Source organism: Anopheles funestus, chromosome 2RL (assembly GCF_943734845.2).
Source record: "Anopheles funestus chromosome 2RL, idAnoFuneDA-416_04, whole genome shotgun sequence".
Taxonomy (NCBI): domain Eukaryota; kingdom Metazoa; phylum Arthropoda; class Insecta; order Diptera; family Culicidae; genus Anopheles; species Anopheles funestus.
The window spans coordinates 79,331,086-79,353,161 of NC_064598.1; the positions used below are offsets into that span (position 1 = coordinate 79,331,086).

The 22,076-nt window shown below is 43.4% G+C and overlaps 3 protein-coding genes across 4 annotated transcripts in view; all 3 read left to right on the top strand.

Annotated features, from left to right (window-relative positions):
* The first annotated feature begins 6,500 nt into the window (after positions 1-6,500).
* LOC125761949 (aromatic-L-amino-acid decarboxylase-like) lies at positions 6,501-7,109 on the top strand. The gene has a single exon (XM_049423567.1). The coding sequence runs from the start codon at positions 6,513-6,515 to the stop codon at positions 7,092-7,094; it is 582 nt and encodes a 193-aa protein (XP_049279524.1). The 5' UTR covers positions 6,501-6,512; the 3' UTR covers positions 7,095-7,109.
* A 3,425-nt stretch (positions 7,110-10,534) lies between these two features.
* LOC125761934 (3,4-dihydroxyphenylacetaldehyde synthase-like) lies at positions 10,535-14,439 on the top strand. Its single transcript, XM_049423542.1, has 3 exons — positions 10,535-11,702; positions 11,842-12,076; positions 12,169-14,439. The coding sequence occupies exons 1-3, from the start codon at positions 11,614-11,616 to the stop codon at positions 13,417-13,419; spliced, it is 1,575 nt and encodes a 524-aa protein (XP_049279499.1). The 5' UTR covers positions 10,535-11,613; the 3' UTR covers positions 13,420-14,439.
* A 2,145-nt stretch (positions 14,440-16,584) lies between these two features.
* Positions 16,585-22,076, top strand: part of LOC125761933 (LIM/homeobox protein Lhx3) — a 59,431-nt gene continuing 53,939 nt past the window's right edge. The window contains exon 1 of one of the 2 annotated variants that reach the window (XM_049423540.1): positions 16,585-19,832. In XM_049423540.1, the coding sequence (XP_049279497.1) occupies positions 19,397-19,832 (436 nt within the window). In that variant the 5' untranslated portion in view covers positions 16,585-19,396. The remainder of the gene's footprint in view (positions 19,833-22,076) is intronic. The other variant, XM_049423539.1, reaches the window with a different exon arrangement.

A 22,076-nucleotide genomic window follows, 5' to 3' on the forward strand; every position in this document is an offset into this window, starting at 1 on the left:
TTGTTTGTTTAGGATAACGAAGTTGGTGGTCTCTAATTACGAGTTGCATTTTGGATATGTTGAAATCGCGTTTTTGTGATCGACAGGTGGAAGTGCTACTTCGACAGGCACCTGAATGGAGCAGATGCAGGGGACACCTCTGCAGAAAGCAGAGGAGAGCAGTATTGCGACAGCCAGCAGGATGACGAAGTGCCCCCGCCATCCTTGGACGAAGTCATCAGAACCATCAAACAGCTGAAACGTAACAAGTCAGCTGGCAGCGATGGGCTGGTGGCAGAGTTGTTCAAGATGGGCCCGGAGAGGCTTGCCGCGCTTATGCATCGGCTGATCGTAAGGATTTGGGATCACGAAGAACTACCGGACGAGTGGAAGCTGATCGTAAGGATTTGGGATCACGAAGAACTACCGGACGAGTGGAAGCTGGGTGTCATACACCCAGTATACAAAAAGGGCGACAGACTGGACTGTGCTAACTTCCGAGCCATCACAGTCCTGAATGCTGCCTACAAGATCCTGTCCCGAATACTCTTCTGCAGACTTGCGCCCCTTGCCACAGATTTCGTCGGAAGCTACCAAGCTGAATTTGTTGGAGGCAAATCGACCACCGACAAAATCTTTACTCTACGGCAGATCCTCCAGAAGTGCCGAGAGCATCAGATCCCCACGCACCACCTGTTCATTGACTTTAAGGCGGCCTACGATACCATAGATCGGACCGAACTATGGAACACCATGCAGCTGTACGGATTCCCTGGGAAGCTGGTACGGCTGTTGAAGGCCACGATGGATGGGGTGCAGTGCAAGGTGAGAGTATCGAACATGCTGTCGGAATCGTTCGAATCTCACCGGGGTTTTAGGCAAGGGGACGGACTCTCCTGTTTGCTGTTTAACATCGCTCTGGAAGGTGTCATGCGAAGCGCGGGCTTCGACATCCGGGGCACGATTTTCACCCGTTCTCTCCAATTTCTCGGCTTCGCGGATGACATCGACATCATCGGACGGACATCTGCGGCGGTGTGCGACGCGTACACCCGACTGAAACGCGAGGCCGACAGAATTGGATTGAGGATCAAAGCGACGAAGACAAAGTACCTGCTTGCCGGAGGCTCTGACCGTGATAGAGCCCGACTCGGGAGCAGAGTATCAGTTGACGGCGACGATCTCGAGGTGGTAGAGGAGTTCTGCTACCTTGGTACGATCGTAACTTCGAACAACAACATGAGCAGCGAAATCCGAAGGCGCATTGTTCAGGGAAATCGTGCCTACTACGGGCTCCACAAACTCCTGCGATCCAGAAGACTCCAGCAACACACGAAATGCACGATATATCGCACACTGATACGTCCGGTAGTCCTCTACGGGTACGAGTCCTGGACTATGCTAACGGAGGATGCCAATGCACTCGCTTTTTTCGAACGGCGGGTGCTAAGGACTATCTTTGGCGGTGTGTGCGAGCAGGGCGTGTGGAGAAGGAGAATGAACCACGAGCTAGCTGAGCTGTTTGGCGGTGCAGATATCCTGACGGTGGTCAAAGCCGGAAGGATACGATGGCTGGGGCACGTGATGAGGATGCCGGACTCATGCCCCACCAGGAAGGTGCTCGTCAACGATCCGTTCGGCACGAGGCGGAGAGGAGCACAGCGAGCTCGTTGGCTGGATAAGGTGGAGTCAAACCTGTCGGAGATCGGATGCAGCCGTGGATGGAGGACTGCAGCACTGGACCGAGTTTCCTGGAAACGGATTGGCGACCAGGCCATGTCTACGCGACGTGCTCGACCATGAGCAGGCCAGAAAAGAAAAGAAGATAATTTTTCATTCTGTTTTTTATTTAAAGCATTATTTGAGTGAAAACAAACTGTTTTGAACCAATTGGCATTGAAATATGTAAATCAATTTTATTTTTTTTGCAAAATTTCTCAAAAAAAACGTAAGGGGAAGCCTTATGAAATATTCGAGTGAAAAAATTTTTTGAATTTTTTTTCTGATTTTGTATTCTTTTTTTAATTTATAGCATTATTTGAGTGAAAAGAAACTTATTGCAACAAATTCGCAATAAAATATATCACATTTAAAAATTTTGCTGAATTGCAGAAAAATGAGGAAAATTTTACATTTTCTCAAACAGGGTAAGGAACTTGGTTCCTCGCATAACTTCTGGCACAGACATCTAAGAGCATGGCCGTCCAAGAAGAAAATATAGCCATTGGTGAAATCTATCGACCACAGGTTAAAGATTGGCGATCCGTTGGATACCGACCGACTTATAGCCAAAACTTGGTGCAAAAATGAGCCTTATGAAATTTTCTAATTTTAATTATTTTTTATTTTTTTTATAATTTTTCTTTCTGTTTTTTATTTAAAGCATTATTTGAGTGAAAACAAACTTTTTTTAACCAATTGGCATTAAAATAAATCAATTTTATTTTTTTTGCAAAATTTCTCAAAAAAAAACATAAGGGGTAAGCCTTATGAAATTTTCGAGTGGAAAATTTTTTTGAAATTTTTTTCTGATTTTGTATTCTTTTTTAAATTTCAAGCATTATTTGAGTGAAAAGAAACTTATTGCAACAAATTCGCAATAAAATATATCACATTTAAAAATTTTGCTGAATTGTAGAAAAATGAGGAAAATTTTACATTTTCTCAAACAGGGTAAGGAACTTGGTTCATCGAATAACTTCTGGCACAGACATCTGAGGGCATGGCCGTCCACGAAGAAAATGTAGCCATTGGTGCCATCTATCGACTACAGGTTAAAAATTGGCGATCCGTTGGATACCGACCGACTTATAGCCAAAACTTGGCGCAAAAATGAGCCTCATGCAATTTTCCAATTTTTATAATTATTTTTTATAATTTTTTATTCTGTTTTTTATTTAAAGCATTGTTTGAGTGAAAACAAACTTTTTTGAACCAATTGGCATTAAAATAAATCAATTTTATTTTTTTGCAAAATTTCTCAAAAAAATCGTAAGGGGTAAGCCTTACAAAATTTTCGAGTGAAAAATTTTTTTTAATTTTTTTTCTAATTTTTTATACTTTTTTTAATTTAAATCATTATTTGAGTGAAAAGAAACTTATTGCAACAAATTCGCAATAAAATATATCACATTTAAAAATTTTGCTGAATTGCAGAAAAATGAGGAAAATTTTACATTTTCTCAAACAGGGTAAGGAACTTTGTTCCTCGCATAACTTCTGGCACAGACATCTGAGGGCATGACCGTCCAAGAAGAAAATGTAGCCATTGGTGCCATCTATCGACCACAGGTTAAAGATTGGCGATCCGTTGGATACCGACCGAATTATAGGCAAAATTTGGTGCAAAAATGAGGAAAATTTTACATTTTATCAAACAGGGTAAGGAACTTGGTTTCTCGAATAACTTCTGGCACAGACATCTGAGGGCATGGCCGTCCACGAAGAAAATATAGCCATTGGTGAAATCTATCGACCACAGGTTAAAGATTGGTGATCCGTTGGATACCGACCGACTTATAGCCAAAATTTGGCGCAAAAATGAGCCTCATGCAATTTTCTAATTTTTATAATTTTTTTAATAATTTTTTATTGTGTTTTTTATTTAAAGCATTGTTTGAGTGAAAACAAACTTTTTTGAACCAATTGGCATTAAAATAAATCTATTTTATTTTTTTGCAAAATTTCTCAAATAAAACGTAAGGGGTAAGCCTTATGAAATTTTCGAGTGAAAATTTTTCTGATTTTTTATTTTTTTTTTAATTTAAAGCATTATTTGAGTGAAAAGAAACTTATTGCAACAAATTCGCAATAAAATATATCACATTTAAAAATTTTGCTGAATTGCAGAAAAATGAGGAAAATTTTACATTTTATCAAACAGGGTAAGGAACTTGGTTTCTCGAATAACTTCTGGCACGGACATCTGAGGGCATGGCCGTCCAAGAAGGAAATGTAGCCATTGGTGCCATCTATCGACCACAGGTTAAAAATTGGCGATCCGTTGGATACCGACTTATAGCCAAAACTTGGCTCAAAAATGAGCCTTATGAAATTTTCTAATTTTATTTTTTTTTATTTTTTTATAATTTTATATTCTGTTTTTTATTTAAAGCATTATTTGAGTGAAAACAAACTTTTTTGAACCAATTGGTATTAAAATAAATCAATTTTATTTTTTTTGCAAAATTTCTCAAAAAAACCTAAGGGGTAAGCCTTATCAAATTTTCGAGTGGAAATTTTTTTTGAAATTTTTGTCTGATTTTTTATTTTTATTTTAATTTAAAGCATTATTTGAGTGAAAAGAAACTTATTGCAACAAATTCGCAATAAAATATATCACATTTAAAAAATTTTGCTAAATTGCAGAAAAATGAGGAAAATTTTACATTTTCTCAAACAGGGTAAGGAACTTGGTTCCTCGCATAACTTCTGGCACAGACATCTGAGGGCATGGCCGTCCACGAAGAAAATGTAGTCATTGGTGTCATCTATCGACCACAGGTTAAAGATTGGCGATCCGTTGGTTACCGACCGAGTTATAGGCAAAATTTGGTGCAAAAATGAGGAAAATTTTACATTTTATCAAACATGGTAAGGAACTTGATACCTTGCATATCTTCTGGCACAGATATCTGAGGGCATGGCCGTCCACGAAGAAAATGTAGCCATTGGTGCCATCTGTCGACCACACGCTCCGGTGGCGTCCTAATACCACGGAGGCGAGACATAACGACACGATATCCCGCCCCAAACGCATTCTCTTCCGCTTCATCGATCCACTCCTGGAACCATTTTCGCTTGCTGGCTCTGATTGCGCCATTCAGCTTAGCTTTTGCTGTGCGGTGGTGTGCAGCTGCTACACAGCGCTCCTGCAGAGCAGTCGGCTGTAGCATTCGGTTGACGGTGACCTCGTAGTTGTTACGGAGGCGAACAAGCGGGTCTCCCGCTGCATCGTTTCAGCGTGTAGCGCCTCCAGGAACGATGGCGACGAAAACTGCGTGGTCTTCCACCTTCTGCCAGCGCGAGGAACCGTCCTGCGACCTGAGGTAGAGTTTCTCTGTTGTTGGTGTGGCTACCGGTATTTGTTTCTTACACTCGTTTTTGCTTCCCCACTCTCCACGCCGGGCATTAAAGTCGCCGGCGATAACGACGTGTGACTGGGAAAGGGCTTCGAGTTCTACTGCTTCTAAGAACTCAGTGATGTGGAGGCGAGGTGGAGCATAACAGCTGATGAACGCGACTCCTCCGATCTGGGCAGCTACCAGGAGATGCCGATACGCCAAACACGCTGTATAGAGAACACGCCGGTGGCAACAACTGCGACGCTTTGGAGAGTGAAGGCCCACCGATCGTTGCTTTCTGGTGGACAGTAGTCCTCCGAGAGGATGAGCACCTCAGCTCTCCTCTCTTGCTGCTTGCAACGTCAGGTCCTGGGGCAATCGTCCGTGGCCCAGATACGATTGCAGCACTCGCATTATTCGGAAAAGCGGGCCGACCAAGCACATTGACTGTGGCCAATACGGTGAGGTCCACCGCAGATGACACATTTCGTCTTGGCCTGGCAAGTAATTGCCCTCAACCCCACAGCGGATACAGCGGAGATTCTGACGGTTTGGCGAGGTCGAAACGCCCTTGGCGCCACGTAGTGTCCTGCAAAAATTACCTGGAGTAGGGTTTCGACAGGATTACTAAGCTTACGAGGATGAAAATATTTTCCTTTTCTGTTCTCCCGAGCCAAAACATGTTTCTCAGTTTTTCCCTTCGAATCCTGGAATTGAACTCCCTGGTGGGAGCACACTACTCTGGCTTCCTGCTAATGTGTCTACGCACTTCCCTTACACTGATGCGTTCTAGTGGTGTACACTTATCTGTATTCGTCACGCCATTTAAATGCGTACGCTACGCACCTTTCCTTCTAATCTAGTTTAAACCGTTAGCGCATCGCTAATTAGCAACGCTCACGCGTACCGCTCTTAGCACATAGCCTGAGCGACACTAACAAACTTCCCTAACTGTACTAGCAACTTACATGCTACTTGTAAGCTAATGATTAATGTATCTCCTCTCTGTAATTTATCTACTGCTTCTTCACACATTTGCAGACCGAAATGCAGGCTCCAGAGTTCAAGGACTTTGCGAAGGAGATGGTCGATTACATCTCTAACTATCTCGAGAATATCCGTGACAAGTAAGCGTTGCTTCATTGTATCAACTCCCTTCGATATTCCGCTTTGACGGGCTGTGCGTGTGATGTGACGAAATTATCACCTCCTGCGATCGCATACTGTTAATGTGAGTGATCTGCCCCACGAATGCCGGTAGTGTGAATTTTTAGTCAGGGACTTTTATGAACATAACCTGAATCGGACACCTTTGTCTGATTTTAGATGCACATAAAACGCATACATCCAATCAGTTTTCCACTACATGTCGATGACCCTGAGACCTGAGCCATTCTTAGACGAATGCCGGGTAAGCGGAGCATACACATTCAACATCGGTTTTCTTCGGTTTTCAACCCGCACAAGTGGATGCTGGTGAACTTTGACTGCAGTGCCATGTGGCTGAAGGAACCGTACTGGATTGTGAACGCGTTGAACGTTGATCCACTCTATTTAAAGCACGACATGCAGGGTTCAGCACCGGACTATTGCAACTGGCAGATTCCGCTCGGTCGTCGTTTCCGCGCGCTCAAGCTGTGGTTCGTGCTGCGACTGTACGGTGTGGACAACCTGCAGGCTCACATCCGGCGTCACTGCGGGTTCGCGAAACAGTTCGAAGCGCTATGCTGTGCGGATGAGCGTTTCGAGATTTTTGGCGAGGTACAAATGGGTCTCGTTTGCTTCAAGCTGAAGGGCTCGAACGAGCTGAATGAGGCACTGTTGAAGCGCATCAATGGTCGCGGTAACATTCATCTGGTCCCGGCCAAGGTTAACGATGTGTACTTCCTGCGTATGGCAGTGTGTTCGCGCTTCACTGAGACGTCTGACATCGACTACTCGTGGAAGGAGGTTTCGGCAGCCGCTGATGAGCTGAAGCAAAAGAAGTTCATGCTGTTCAATAAGTTCGAATACACTTTCAAAATGTGTTTAAAAAATAATAAAACAAGATAGAATTTTTCAAGTCAATTCCTATGGAAGCTATGTTTATTGAGAAAGTTTAGGGAATATTAGTCGGGATTGGTCCAAGAATTTCTCATCAGAAAACACGAACTCCTTACCTGTGATCCGCGAAAATATCAGTTTGACTATGTCCAGCCTCTTTTTGGCTGTAGCCTTCGTTACTTCGTGAACCTTGCGTTTCTTGTACGGCTTGCAGAATTTCCACTTTTTTGTTCTTCTCTTCAAATGAATACTTTAAATGTTTATGCACAAGAAACCATTTAGCAACAAACATAGTCGCACAATTCGCAAGCATTTAGCGTGGTATGAATCCTTAGTCCACCTTTATTCAGTTATTTTTCTATAATTACACTGTTTCCTACAAATAAACCTTTTTTCACAAACCATAACGATGATTTCACACACTTGTTGCTGCCCAACGGAACGCGTCTGTTTACGTGTTGCAAATGATTTGACATTTGTGGTGAATTTGAATCCGTGGTGAATATAAAGTTGAACTTTCGAAAGCTTCTTGTTCAAGCTGCCACCAATGCGCAAGTAGCAAAATGTTGGATTGAAATGTATTACGCCTGAAGTTATGCAAGGCTTAAAGGCGTCATATACACCTCATTTAGGAGACGAAATCTGACGAGTTTCAAACGGCTCTTTTTACTTACATCTTTACAAAATTTAAAATACATTTCAAATCAATTTATAATATGATTTCAAATCGATTAAGTATACTAAATGAAAATTCCGACTTAGTGCATCAACGAGGAAATATAAAATGTGTAAGAGATATAAGCGAGGAAAAGAATATAAATTAGGTTGAAATCATAAAACGCAATTTTGGTAAAAAAACAGTATAATAGGACAACGCGATAGATAGACGCCCTACAAAAATTAAAAGCTATTAATTTCACTCCCTACTTCAACGAGGCGAAAAGAATAGTGTAAAATTTTGGATTTTTCATTACACAAAAGAATGTTGTCCCATTTTTCCAGTGTTCTAAGCTATAAACGTTTTAGTTACAGTTTCAATAGATCGATGAATGTTATACATTTCCCGACATAATTTAAATTGTTTGTAAATAAATACATATCTTTGTTATTTTAAAACGATTTTTAAATGCTTACTAATTGGCTTTAATTTACATTTAATATTTATAAAGTCGTTAGTATGTCCCTTCGTACAGTTATATTTGTTTATTTGTTTTTTTTCGCGAAACGTAAATTAAAACAACTGAAATGTATGCAAATAGAGAACGAGAAACAAAACCATTAACCATCGCCTCACTTAAGTTCGATAAACGCAAGAAAAACCGATTGATTTTTTGTCGTGTACCGGTTCGCACGTTTGGCACGGTGGACGGTGAATGCAATTCCGAATGCACGATGCAATTACATCAACGAGCGAGGTTCGCAATAAAAATCCCTTCGGGAGTTTTTCCAATTCCCGCGGTATACTGCATACCACCTTACCGATAGCGATTGATTTGCCAGGCCGGAAATGGGTGAATGTGTTTCGGCTTTCCCTTTCCACCAAACCACAAGAAACGACAACAAAAACTCGAAAGAAGAAGAAAAAAAATCAAACAAAAACCGGGAACCCATTTTCCGAATTGGACCTTACGTCAATAATTCAAAGACAAAAAAAAGCGTGCAATAAAAATCGACAAACGATTTGCCGTTTAATTGCATTTGTTTGTTGTTTTAGTCTATTTTCACCATTTACCAATCACGTTTTGCAATCGAATGTTGCAAGTTGAAACATTTTAGTATGTTAGTAAACTCACAGGTATTGATGCCTGTAATTTATGTTTCTCTTAAAATATTTCATCACATCATTTAACGTATCTGTTCATTAAATGTTCGTTGCCTGTTATCTATTTTTTTAAGTAAGTAAAAACATTAAACATGTCATTTAATTGCTATGTTTTCATACACTCTCTATGTAGCATAACAACGCATCGCTTAGTTGAAAAAAAAACTCTCTCAGTCTCTCAGCTTGGGTCTTGTACCCAAACGCTTCTATAAAAAAAACAATCCACTTAATTTACAGTTACCGGTTTCGCTGTTTTGCTTTACACGACCCCACAAAAAACACCAAAAACTTTCGCGGTCAGCTGTTCGGGTAGAATATGATACAATTCCCAGCCCGGATTGCATCATGGATGTGATCCGGTTGATTAAATCATTTCCGGTCAACAATAGTATTCCCCGTGGCAATATGGGTTCGATTCAAATCTGGCCGAAATTCCGCATGGTTAGATAAGGAATGGCATGGAATACATGCCTTTAAGCTTTAAAAAAACCCCAAAAACGCCACTTCCCATGCTTGATTTGTGGGCGAGAAAATGGAGAAAAGAAACCACTAGTGTCACCACTCAGCGCTTCAAATTCACCACACAAATGATGTGCTTAAAACTATTTCAAAAAGAAGCCATTCGAGAACGAGGCGCCTATTAACACCTTTTTAACGATCAAGTACGATCAAAAGCCACACGAAACGCCCCACATGACACAGCACATTTTGTGTCCATTTTGTATTGGGGATTGTTTTGTTTTTCTACACTCACCCTACTCGGAAATCAGGCGAGCCTCTTCAAAGCACGATTGAAGTGAGACGACTTTCGATTTTATTTGGCTCGGTGCTCTTGGCCAAGCATTTTCGGCAGCCCCCTTCCGTGAGATAATTGCCACCTGTCCGAAGACGTTAAAGTCTGCGCATCGATGCGATCGTGCGATCCTGCACGGTTGCCAATGGTGGGGAATTTTGTTTCCTTTTATTTCCCCCGCAACGTGCAGCATCCACTATGGGTAGTAGAGTGGACAAATAACGCAAACGAGCGTAAACGATCGGTCAAGGAATTATGGAGTAAAAGCAAAGAAATCTCTTTGAAATCTCTCTCTCTTAATCATTATTACAACATAACTTATTTCCTCATATATTTTTTTCATTGTCGATCTTCTTTTTGTGTAAAAAATCTATTAGATTGTACTTGCCATAACTGTCCGATGGCAACTCAAGATGCGAGTATATAAAGTGAGACCGACATGCTCCGAGTGTCAACTACTTCTTCGTTTTATGCGGAACTACAAACCTCAAGGGAGATCTTGGCCAGTTTTTGGCTTGATATTAAGTATAAGGTCGATCACTTAACTCGATCATGTTTGAGTTAGCATACACGAGAAAGGGGCATTTGTTGAGGGATATGTACAATGACAGGGATATTCTAAAAAGCTCTCCCAGCTTCCAGAGGAGAACAGTAAAATAACCTGCAAAATTTGTGAAAAGTAAAATAAAATTTAAAATAAAAATAAACCAACCAACAAATATACAGCTTGTTAATTAAACTACAATCATTCTAAGAATTCTCATTCAAATGGTATAAACATTCAATCAATATTGAACGATTATCATCGATCCACAGGTGTGTCCTACTGTGCGTATGGCTCATCTCTCGTTTGTGCTTGTAACCGTTTAATAATGATGACGAAGATCAATCAATTAGCATACAAAGCCTCCCCTAATAATGTCTCGCGTTTTACACCATATCGACCCAGCACCAAGTGGATAGAAAGTTTTCCGCAGCAATTCTCGTCGAAACTCCGGTCGAAACCCTCCAAAAAGGAGAGGAACGGCGAAACGGGAACATTTTAATGAGCGCCGAATTTTATGTGAGCAGTTTTTGATGTTATTATTGCTATTATTATGACTTGTGTTTGCTTCCCTTTCCCGCAAACACGCATATTTCATAACCGGTCGAAAACAAAAACCCCAACGTGGAGCACCCTCGAACCCACCGTACGCCCAATGATCCCCAATGTCGCGATCCGCCAGGTAGATGACCGGTCAACCTGTCTGGAAACGAATGGAAAGACAAACTCGGTACCCATCCTCATTATGTCCGCTGTGCTTGAGTGAGGATGCTCTTCAGAATGCAAGCCGACCGACCGTCCGGCATGGGTCAACTTTCTTCCACCCAACCAGCCTGCGGAGCGGTCTCTTCCGGTGTCCACTAGTTGTGTCAGGCGGCACTGTAACAGCGCAGGTTGTTGATGTTATCATTATTGTTGTTTGCTGATGCTGCTGTTGCTGATGGTGGTCTGGTGCGAAAACGGTACAGGCGGGGAAATGTTGAACAACACTTCCTCTTTATGACTCTCTGTTGCAGCAGAAGAGGGAGGAGCGGAAGGTTGTGTGTTTTTTGGTGCAATTCGTTGTGGCTCCGAAGGAAGGGATTTAGCATAAATAAGCCTTGCCGTTTCCCGAAGATCCTCAGTCTACGGTAAGGTACGATCCAGTGCAGACAGCGACAAGCAAGTGCAACAACAACAAAACAGGCTAACGATCGGGATTTGAAGTGCAATTTGGAGGAAGTTCTTGTGATGCTAAAGCTACCATAAGTGTCTGTTTGAACGGTACTGTGTGCCTGCATGTGTAATCTATCGATCTTCAGTGTGCCGTGTAAAGTGGACTCCGAAGTAGTGAGAATTCAAGCGTGAACCATCTTCCCTCTTGTGCAGAATGGCAAACATGGACATTAATGAGTTCCGCGAGTTCGGCCGAGCAGCGATCGATTTTGTTGCGGACTATCTGGAAAATATCAGGGATAGGTGCGTGCATGAAGATTGTTTGTCCAGTGCTAGAATCGTTTCTTAATGGACGTGATCATGTTCCAGAATCAAGCATATAAGAGTGTGAACTTACATATTTATCTCAACGTTACTAAAGTGCACGTTTTGAACTTAACAGGGATGTACTACCTTCAGTGGAACCTGGCTATCTGCATGATATGTTACCGGGAGAGTTGCAGAATGAGCCGGAAGATTGGAAAACCATCATGGAAGACTTCAAGCGATGCATTCTACCGGGATTAACTCACTGGCAGTCACCGAACTTTCATGCGTTCTATCCGTCGCAAACGTCTTACTCGTCGATCGTGGGCGAAACACTAGCGGCGGGACTGGGTGTTGTGGGATTCAGTTGGGTAAGTTTGGAACTGAAGAAGCTTTCTTTTTCTATCCAATAACCCATACTGGGGTAGTTGGATGTTTCTCTCATTGCGATCTTTCTCTGCAGATCTGCAGTCCCGTCTGTACCGAGCTGGAGGTGATCATGATGAACTGGTTGGGACAGCTGTTAAACCTTCCCAAATCATTCCTGAACTGTGACGAAGGTAATGGAGGTGGCATCATCCAAGGTTCGGCGAGTGAGTCCATTTTCGTTGCGGTGCTGGCAGCCCGCGAACAGGCCGTACGGCGTCTGCGCGTACAACATCCGGACCTGACGGAAGCGGAAATTCGTGGACGTTTGGTTGCGTACACAAGCGATCAGAGTAACAGTGCCGTTGAGAAGGCGGGTATTCTAGGAGCGATCAAGATGCGATTACTTCCAGCCGATGAAACTGGCATCCTGCGTGGATCTACCTTTATTCAAGCGGTGGAAGAAGACGTTGCCAATGGGTTATTTCCCGTGGTTTGTGTTGCTACGCTTGGTACAACGGGAACTTGCGCTTATGACAATCTGGCCGAAATTGGTCCGTACTGTAACGAGAACAACATCTGGCTACACATCGATGCGGCATACGCCGGTGCGGCCCTATGTTTGCCAGAGTACACGCACATCATGAAAGGTGCCGAAAGGGCCGATTCGCTTAACTTTAACCTGCACAAATGGATGTTTGTCAACTTTGACTGTTGCGCGATGTGGTTCAAAGATGCTGGTTCGGTAACCAAGTCTTTCAGTGTCGATCGGATCTACCTGCAGCATCAGTTCCAGGGACACAGCAAGGCACCGGACTATCGGCACTGGCAGATTCAGCTTGGTCGTCGATTCCGCTCGCTCAAGGTTTGGATTACGCTGCGTACGATGGGTGCGGAAAAGATTCGCGATCTGATCCGCTTCCACATTAAGCTCGCGAATCGGTTCGAAGAGTACGTACGTACGGACGATCGGTTTGAGGTTGTCTGCTCCACGCTGGCACTCGTGTGCTTCCGGCTAAAAGGTGACGATGCACAGTCGAAGCAACTGCTGGACAACATCACCAAGCGCAAGAAGATCTTTATGATACCGGCCACGTATCAGGGGAAATTTATTATCCGTTTCATGATCTGCGGTATCGATCCACAGATGCACGACATCGAGTACGCTTGGGATGAGGTACGAACGCAAACTGATCTGCTGTTCGGTGTGGATCAGAATCGTAATCAGCTCGAGCATGAAAGCAAAAAAGCAACGGTGGAACCGAAACAGTACGAGAAGAGTTCCGAAATTGGCAAGATCACGGAAAGTTTAAGCGGTATTATGATTTCGAATGAAAAGGGCCAATAAGGAACCTTTGACCTGTAGCAGTTAAGTGTTCCTTTCCCGCTTTTTTTTAGCTGACATTGGTGAAAATGATTGTGGTTGGTAAATGCACCAGACATTGTAATATAAGAACATGATAACACACTGAAACATTCGCACCTTTCATAAAATATAAATAAAGCTCGTTTCTTATGCACATAGCCATTAAAAAGAAAAATACTTGCTCAACACTTTCACCCGGTAGCAAAACTGTGCTTAGAGCAGGCGACACATTTCCCACTAGCTTCACATTAGTAAACCGCCCCAAAAGTCTGTACGTTGCGTTTGTTTATTTATGTGTCATGCTTGTTTGGGGGTTGATTCGTCGCAATGAGCAACAATCTAGTAGTGCGCTACTAGGGCATGAAAAAAAAATATGTCCGTTTGTCAACGAAACAGCGCAACAGTAAACAACTTCCTGCGAAAGAAACGTCAAGTGGATCCATTTCTTCGAGAGGTTCATCCACTCTCGTTCCTGCTTTCTCTCTCTACGGTAATGTGATATAATAAATAATAAAACCATCCATCGAGTCGAAACAATCCAGCCAAAAGTTTGGCCCTCCTCATCGGTCTTGGAGTATAATTTGTTCGTCCTTTTCTTCACCTTTCTTCCTATAACCGACTGAACGGATGGAATGGAGCAGCTAAGAAGTCACCCTTGCAACAGCAGCAGAGAAACAAAAACGAAGCAAAAAACACAGTTCGTTGTGATGGTGTGTATTGGTGGCTAAATGGTGTCTCATTTATTTTCACCTCAGCACTAGCCCTAGTACTTGTTTGCCACCGGTGCTAGAAAAGAACAAGAGGAACGTGAAAGGAAAATCAAACTTTCGCCAACTGTGAAGGTACGGAAAAACTTGCAAATCACCCGTACATTTATCATCCGTTCTGCTAGTCCGGCTATAATTCTCGGAGGGATTCGAAAGTGGCCGTAAGCGGCCATTTTTTCATTTCCTAAAAAATGAAGGTTTCGTCGTTGATGCAAGCTTACCAGTGTGTGGGAACTAGGAAGGGGGTGGGGGGGAGGAACGCACGCTGACCGAATTCCATGACAAAGTGAATGGAATCAGTAAATTCGATCCAAGTGTGCCTGGTAAAGCTCTAAACTCTAAACTAAAATCCTTAGTAACCTTGGAGGCTAGGAACGTGAGATCTTGTTGTTCTCACGTAACCACATCCAACGGCACCATGAGTTATGTGCACACTTCCCGTGTGCAAATAGTAATCTTTCCATTCGATGATAGAAGGTAGAAAATAAAAGCACAACGTTCGAACGTTCTTTCATTTTTTTTTTGGTCCCCCAACCGTGTGTAGGTGTGCTTTCTTTACGTTTCGTTTTGTTTCGCCCTTTTACGGTGCACGGGTTGGCTTCAAGTAAAAATGATTGAGAATTTCCCTTCGTGTTTTAAAAAGTCACCCCCACCCCCCCATCCACCAAAGTTTCACGCAGGTACAGCAACGTGGAGATGTGTTGAACTTTTCATAAAACGTGAAACGTGTGCGCAAACAGTAGGTAAGCATTATCCACTCGCTGCCTAGCACGCTTCAGGGCTCGGCAACCACACTCGAACTACGGTCGCCATGACGATTGACAAAACCCTTCACTGTGCCGGTGGGGATAAGGACAGCATGGGGATAAACAAGCAGGAAAAGATGGTGAATGTTTTCTTTTCCTTCCTTCCTTCCGCTCCCTTCCCCTTCCCATTACGTCCCCTCACCATTACTTGGCATAAAATGTCAACATGGTTCCATTTCCTGTGCAAATAGTTAATGCCGTGAAGGGATAACCTTCTCCTGCCATGTTCCGACACCGACCAAGAGCGAGGAACAAATCCTCTGTGCACATGCCTTTTTTTTTAAACTTCGGTTGAGAAGCAAAAAGGGAAAACTAACACTGTATCCTTTCTTATTTTATGTTCCAAAAAAAAGCCCCCCCCCAACTCCTAGTGTAAACGCTCCAAGCGTAAGCGGGTAAATGGAATTCTTTAATTCAGATTGACGTACGAAAAGTGTTGAGCAATGGGTATGGTTTTTACGACAAAAAAAACCTCCATGAACGCTTAAAGCGCGTTAGTACTTTTTACCATTTGCATCTTTAATGGAGTTTCTTATATGTCTTTTGCAAGATTTTACGGAAATTTTTGTCTATTCGAATAAATATAACGCAAAAAAAATCAAAAGACTATCAGAAAATCATAAATGTACAGCTTGTTCTTGTTTTATGTTATTCATTAAATATTGATACCATTGTAACTATTTTTGCCTTTAACATTTTGTAATGAGACAAAGCAGGTAACCAAATCTTAACTAAGATTCCAAAGAGTTCCAACCAATATAAAGTATTAGTATTTGCTTACGTTAGTCTCCTAATGCCTTTACTTCTGTTCATGTTACTTTCGTTCTGTTTGTTTTTAACTTTGAGTTATTTTTCTTGATGGTCTTTGAATTTTTAGGCTTGTCCTTTGTATATCATATCACAAAAATACAGAGTCGTCATACAGAAATTTTAACATCATATCTTTACTATTTTCCTAATGTTAACAAATCTGCAATGGAAAAAAAATCTTTAATAAAAAATTCCTGCTGCATTATTTAATTAAACTGCTCTGCTTCCTGTTCTTCGGAATCACAAAAGGGATAATTAATGGTCCGTTCCATTCTAATGTCCTACCCCAATCGGGTTCTGTCCCAATAAACTAAATATTCCATTCTTGAAAACAAAATTGACATTTGCTGATACTGTTCCACATACACAGCTGCACGCCTGCGGATAAAATGATTGGTTGCTAATGGAAACGCCGAAAGCTCTGTTCGGTGCATTCGACACTAGCGAAGGATACCACACGCACAACTCCTAATGATGGCGTCTGATTATCAATCAGCATCCTTCAGCTGGACCGCGTGTCGGTGTGATAATGCGTTTCAACGCCATTTTCGCCATACCCGTACCTGACCCAGACTGTCTAAATTTATCATTACCACCACGGAACCGCACCATCGTATCCCCCCAATCCACGTTTCGTGGATAGATATTGGGGGCGAACGCATCCCGAAATTTCATTCCAAATACCAGATTTCGGTTCAGGGTAGTGGCCCAAATGTTCAAACGCCACTACCGAGTCTTCTAAAACGGGCAGCTCAAACCCACCGTCACACGCTCAGAATATATGGTGAAAGGATAATGGATGCTTCCGTATTATCAGCGACACTTTCAACATCCAACAACATGCGACACAAAACGAAGGCTCATGCGTAACGTGTGGAAAAGCATCCACACATTAGCATACCGCATATACACTCACAGCGCATCTTTCGTTTCTTACGTGCGTGACGATGGCAATGGCGCACGTAGTTGTTCCGCATTCCGGGAACCCGCTCACCTCATCCCAAAAACCCAATCAGGATGTCACGTAAAACACCCACAGAGGACGCAGACAGATAGCTCCTTTTTTGTGTTGGTGCGGATGTCATCCTACAGTGAGAGTGGTATTGGTATATCGCCCATGGCAACGGGGGTGGAGCTTTTGTATCGTTTTGCAACAGTATGGGTGTGTTGCTATAAACACCACTACATCCACACGTGGCTAGGATAATGGGAAAAAGGGGGGTAAAAATGTCTCCCTCCTCACGCGAGCGTATCCCTTCCAGTACAAAAATGGGAAATGGCAAAGAACTGAAACGAAACCTTGCAGTTGTGAAGCCAAGTGGTAGCGTGTACTGATAACGACGGCCACCATCACCAGCCAAGATGAAGCACCAAAACAACGGCACCAGAAACAGAAAGAGGGAGAACTGAAAAACCCTCCAAAAAACGGATACGAGATGTTCCGAAATGCGCAGCCGTGAAAATTCGACAGCCAGTCCGACGGCGGCACCGTTTAGGGCAAAAACCTTCGCACGGAAAAAGATGTGACGCACACAAAATGACTGCACGCTAATGTTCCGAGACATTGTTCGTCTTCCTTTGACCGGGTGCAGAATTGGCAAAACCAGGCTCGCGGCCAGCTCGCGGTATCGTGCCATACCGTGCCGTGTTTGTGAGGTTAGTTTTACCCGTCATGGACGTACGTGCGCTACGTGGTTGTGTACGAGGTTGTAAGGGCAAAGCGAAACAAATCTCCCAAGAAAGACGTTAACATCACAGACCGAGGCGCGCGCACCCACACACACACACCCTTTCCGGTTTCCTGTTTGCCAATTAAAAGCGCTTCCCAACCCCCTGGCTGCATCGGAAACCCGCGTAATGAAAATGTTTTTTAATTGATAAACTTTTTCCTTACTTTATGGACCATTTCGTGGCACAAAGAATGCCGACGGGAATCGGTGCTCGGTTCGTTGCAACGGGGCTACGATATCTTCTTACCCGGCAGGACGGCAGGCTTTCGCTTTTCACCAGTTTTGTGTTGAGCGTTTGTTGTTGTGGTTAGAAAACGATCCCCAACAGCGGGCCGGGATTTTGTAGAGCGAAATGGAACGTGTTAAACGTGGGTTTATGGCCGGCCATTTGCATTTGTGGCCGGTGAAAGTGCTCTTGTACTAAGTACGTAAATGAAGTGTTAGAATTTGCATACTAATTGCAGGAATCGTAGTCTAGGCCTTCTCCCCATTTCGGAAGGCTACACGGATAATGGGTATCTCTCCGATGAGTACGACGAACAGTGTGATAAGCTCGTTGGAACCTGCTTTTTTGGAAGGAAACAAAAAAATATTCATTAGAATGTACTACCCACAGCAGGCGACGACAAGGTGCATACAAATGAGGTATCTTTCGCGGTAACTATCACTACGTTGGAGCCACTATTTAACGCATAATTAGTAGAGACCCCCTTCAGTGAGTAGGAACCGTAAGCACGATATAGCGCGTAATGACAGCGTGTGTCCTCCATGTGATTAGATTCACCACCTCGCACAAACTGGCTTTCCCGCAAAACAGTAGCCTGCTGCGATAGCACACACGCCGGTGACAGTTGGAGCCGAAGTCGAACAAATAAAAAAATAGCCCCAAACATACACAAATTAGAACTACGGGGGTACTTCTAAATCGCTCCAATCAGCTCGTCGACGGGGGTCGTCTTGCGAGACGCGGCTACCCACCCAGTCTGGGGAGGAAGCCAGGAGTACGGAACGGAAGCAGGTCTCTAAAGTGATAAGCAAGCGCTTCTTCAGTGAACAGCGTGGTAGCTGCTGTGCTGCGTTTCAGTAGCATTCTTCGTAGACGGCTATACGTCGCGTCGTCTGGTCTCTGTCGTGCAGGTTTCGGGACCAGTTACGTTCTACAAGTGCGTTCCGTGGTTCTACAACGGCGTGACAGGGCTTTTCCCTTTAGTTGGTAGTTGGGCAGCAGCCAAACCCATTTCGTTACACGGGACAGTGATAGTAATAAAAAAAAACCTCCCCATCTTTTCGTTGTGCCCCTTGCATAGACTTCTTCACGCACTTTTAACAGACGAGCTTCGGACGTTACTTTCACCTGTGCTCTAATAGTGACGTACCCCATTAACCGTCGATGACCGTTATCGAAAAGTGGATTGATGACGTTTCGGAAGCGTGTTGTTACAGTGTTCCTTTCCAACACTTCTATTGCAGCTATACTTTGCAACGTGCACGCACCGTATGTACACCGACGCAATCTTCTTCCAGTGCAATCTAGTCACCGATGGTTTGCGGCTCGGTACGGATCGGTCTGAGTGAATATTGTTCGTGTGGACCGATCTTTCAGACAGTTTTGCCCGTGTGCATTGTGTACTTTCTGTTTACGTGTGTTTTTATTTCGATTGGAGTTATTGTTGTGTCTTTCATTCCCAAATATTGTTTATCTCTGTTGTGTGAATTTTATCAAAACCAATGTGCAAAGTGAGTGCTCTAACTTCAATCGATTGTGTGTATGCTGTATTATGTTAAAGTGTTCCCTCACTAGAGTGTTGTGAAATATCGCTTTAACGTTAAGCAAAAGAAAATCCCAATGTCCGTGTGCGTGTCCTCTGCCGGCGGGACACTCGGTGTCGATGCAATGTCACTCTCGCAGATGGCATTACCCTCGTCGATGATGTTGCCACTGGCACATTCCTCATCGTCCCTCGGTACACACTCATCGTTGCTGAGTCAATCGATGGCCAACGGACAAACAAGCCTCGGTACGATCGGCACCCTAGACATTAGCTCTTCAGTGGGAGGATCATCCCGAGTACTGCATCACAACAGTACCACCAGCAACGGTAGCAACGGCCATGCCAATCTCAACGGAAGTCTTACGGGTCTGCCAGCAGTGCACGGTGCGCACAGTTTGCTCGATGGGCAAAGCTCCACCATCGGCGCCGGCCTGTCCGGGGATCTTGGGGATCATCATCCAAATCCCGAAATGCTATTGGCACTGATATCACGTAACAAGGCTCTCGAAGGTAAGTTTAGGTGGATCAGGCACGATAGCCTGTCATAAACAACATGGAATCCGATGCGCTATGGTCTGCTAGTCACCTATAAGCACCTCACACTAAGTAGGGCCATAAAAATCAATACCCACCATTGGGATCTTCAAATCAAAGCTTACCAAAATGCGTACGCCTTCAAAAGGAGGGAGCGGGATAAGAGTTATGGAGGTTTGTGAAGAAAGGAGCCGAAAGATATGGTTCCGTTGGTTTAGTTCTTCCTCCCCGTCTTTCCCCAAAAAAAAAAACATTTAGCAACGAATCGAGGTTCAAGTTTTTGTACCTCCGGAGGGGGGAAATCGCATTCTTTCCCTCGAAAACGTTCGATTATCTCAAGCTAGCCATCGCCATCGCGGTATAGATACGCGAACCACCAACCGCGATGCCGGTGATATCCGTGCTATCGGAGCTCTCCCGGTGACACATACAAGACAGTTCTACTTGTCCAAACTTCAATCCTCAGATCTATCGGCATGTGTGCTGTCGAGTGTCTTTTTTACTTCGAATTGCCGACTTCGGACACTGATGGGCGGAACTCGTATCGATAAGCGATCGAAAGTGGTGCGTTTTGACATAATTTGTTGCTGGGTACCAAGCGGCATTTGACCCATTAGAGTGTAATGATGATGAAGACTTTGCACGAAAGTTTGGCTTATAATACACGAAAGCTAGTGTAGAACCTTCGGTGTAGACCTTCCGGTATGACCTTCTGCTTTTAATGGGGAAGACCCCGATCGTTGCGAATATCGCCCAAATCTTTCAACTCGACCCGATAATCCCGCACTAGGAATGAGCGTCAGCGCTACTCCAACATGTTTGTCTATTTGCACTAGATAACATTTGCGCCCGTGGAACATTGTCGCAAAGAGAGAACGCAACAACAACAACAACAAAAATGCGCAATGCAATCCAACGGCACATGCGCTAGTTCTTTCTTTGCCCAACCTTACAAGAAAGGGTCCCCGGATTACACGACCTGATTCCACTTCAGCCACTCTATACGACAACGTGGTTGTGGATTTGGTGTATCGAGAGCTGTACAAACAAAATAATAGTATCCGCCTGGTCTGAACCGTCGTTTCAAGTACAACGCGGTACCAGCCAACCTTGAACACTTGTAGTTGGGTTTGTTTGCAGGACTAGTAACACGGTCGGTTCGCTGTTACAGCTCCACCAGATCATTGGCCGTGTTTTTTTTTTTTTTTTGGTAACTTTGTCTCTTCTTTTCTCACACACTGTACCGATGGTTCCGCAGTTCCGGAACGGCGGACAAACACCGCTTGACCATTATATCCATATCTCTATCTAACTGCTACTACAAGCTTTGGTACGCATCGTTTAACTAAACGACCATATCGGGGCCGATGTACTGATCGTTTAGAGCCGATATTTAACTACAGCAAATGTTGTAGTAGATAAGTAAAAAGTGTCGTTCCTCCTTCATTTTCTGTCCTTCTTTCTCACGATAGCGGACAAAGTTTGCCGGTAGCTATCTGATCGCCTGCACCTTCTTACATTCCCATATCAATAACTACCGAAAAAAGACATTCGAAAGCATAGAACTTATGGAGGTATGTTTAGTTAAACAGGACAACCATTTATTTGAAAACCATTTAAAAACAATTTAATTTTATGTGTGTGTTATAATGTCCTAGAATTGATCTTCATTTGTCAAAGGAGCGTGTACAAACTAATTATGGAAAATTACTATTGTTTCTCAATCGTGCGGAACTTTTACTGTCACAAGTTTTCCAGCAACCCAAGAAATCCATGCGTTTTCATACAGATCTTATTGGCGATGGGTCGCAGAGAAGACCGTGTCCAACTACACTGATAACAGTGCTCGCTCAGAGGCCACATCGCTAACATGTTTATTTACCAGCGATTCAAAGAAACGTGCTAACTTTCACGTTTTAGGTAGATCGCACGATAAAGACCACCACCGAAGACATAACATTGATCGTATCGCGATAAGTCAACAGTGTCTCTTTTGATGCCCATGAAAAATAAGGCTAGTATCGTATGACCATTTAAAAATACTTTCAACCTGTAATAGACCCAACAGCACAGGACTTCATTATTTTTCTTTGGCTAGAGGGACCATTTGACTATATTTTTTTCTGTGTGCCGTTGAATGATCTCCAAGAACATTATTGGTTATATTGTTTGGTATCATTCTCGTATTTGCATTAGTTTCTTAAGCAAATACCAAATGGA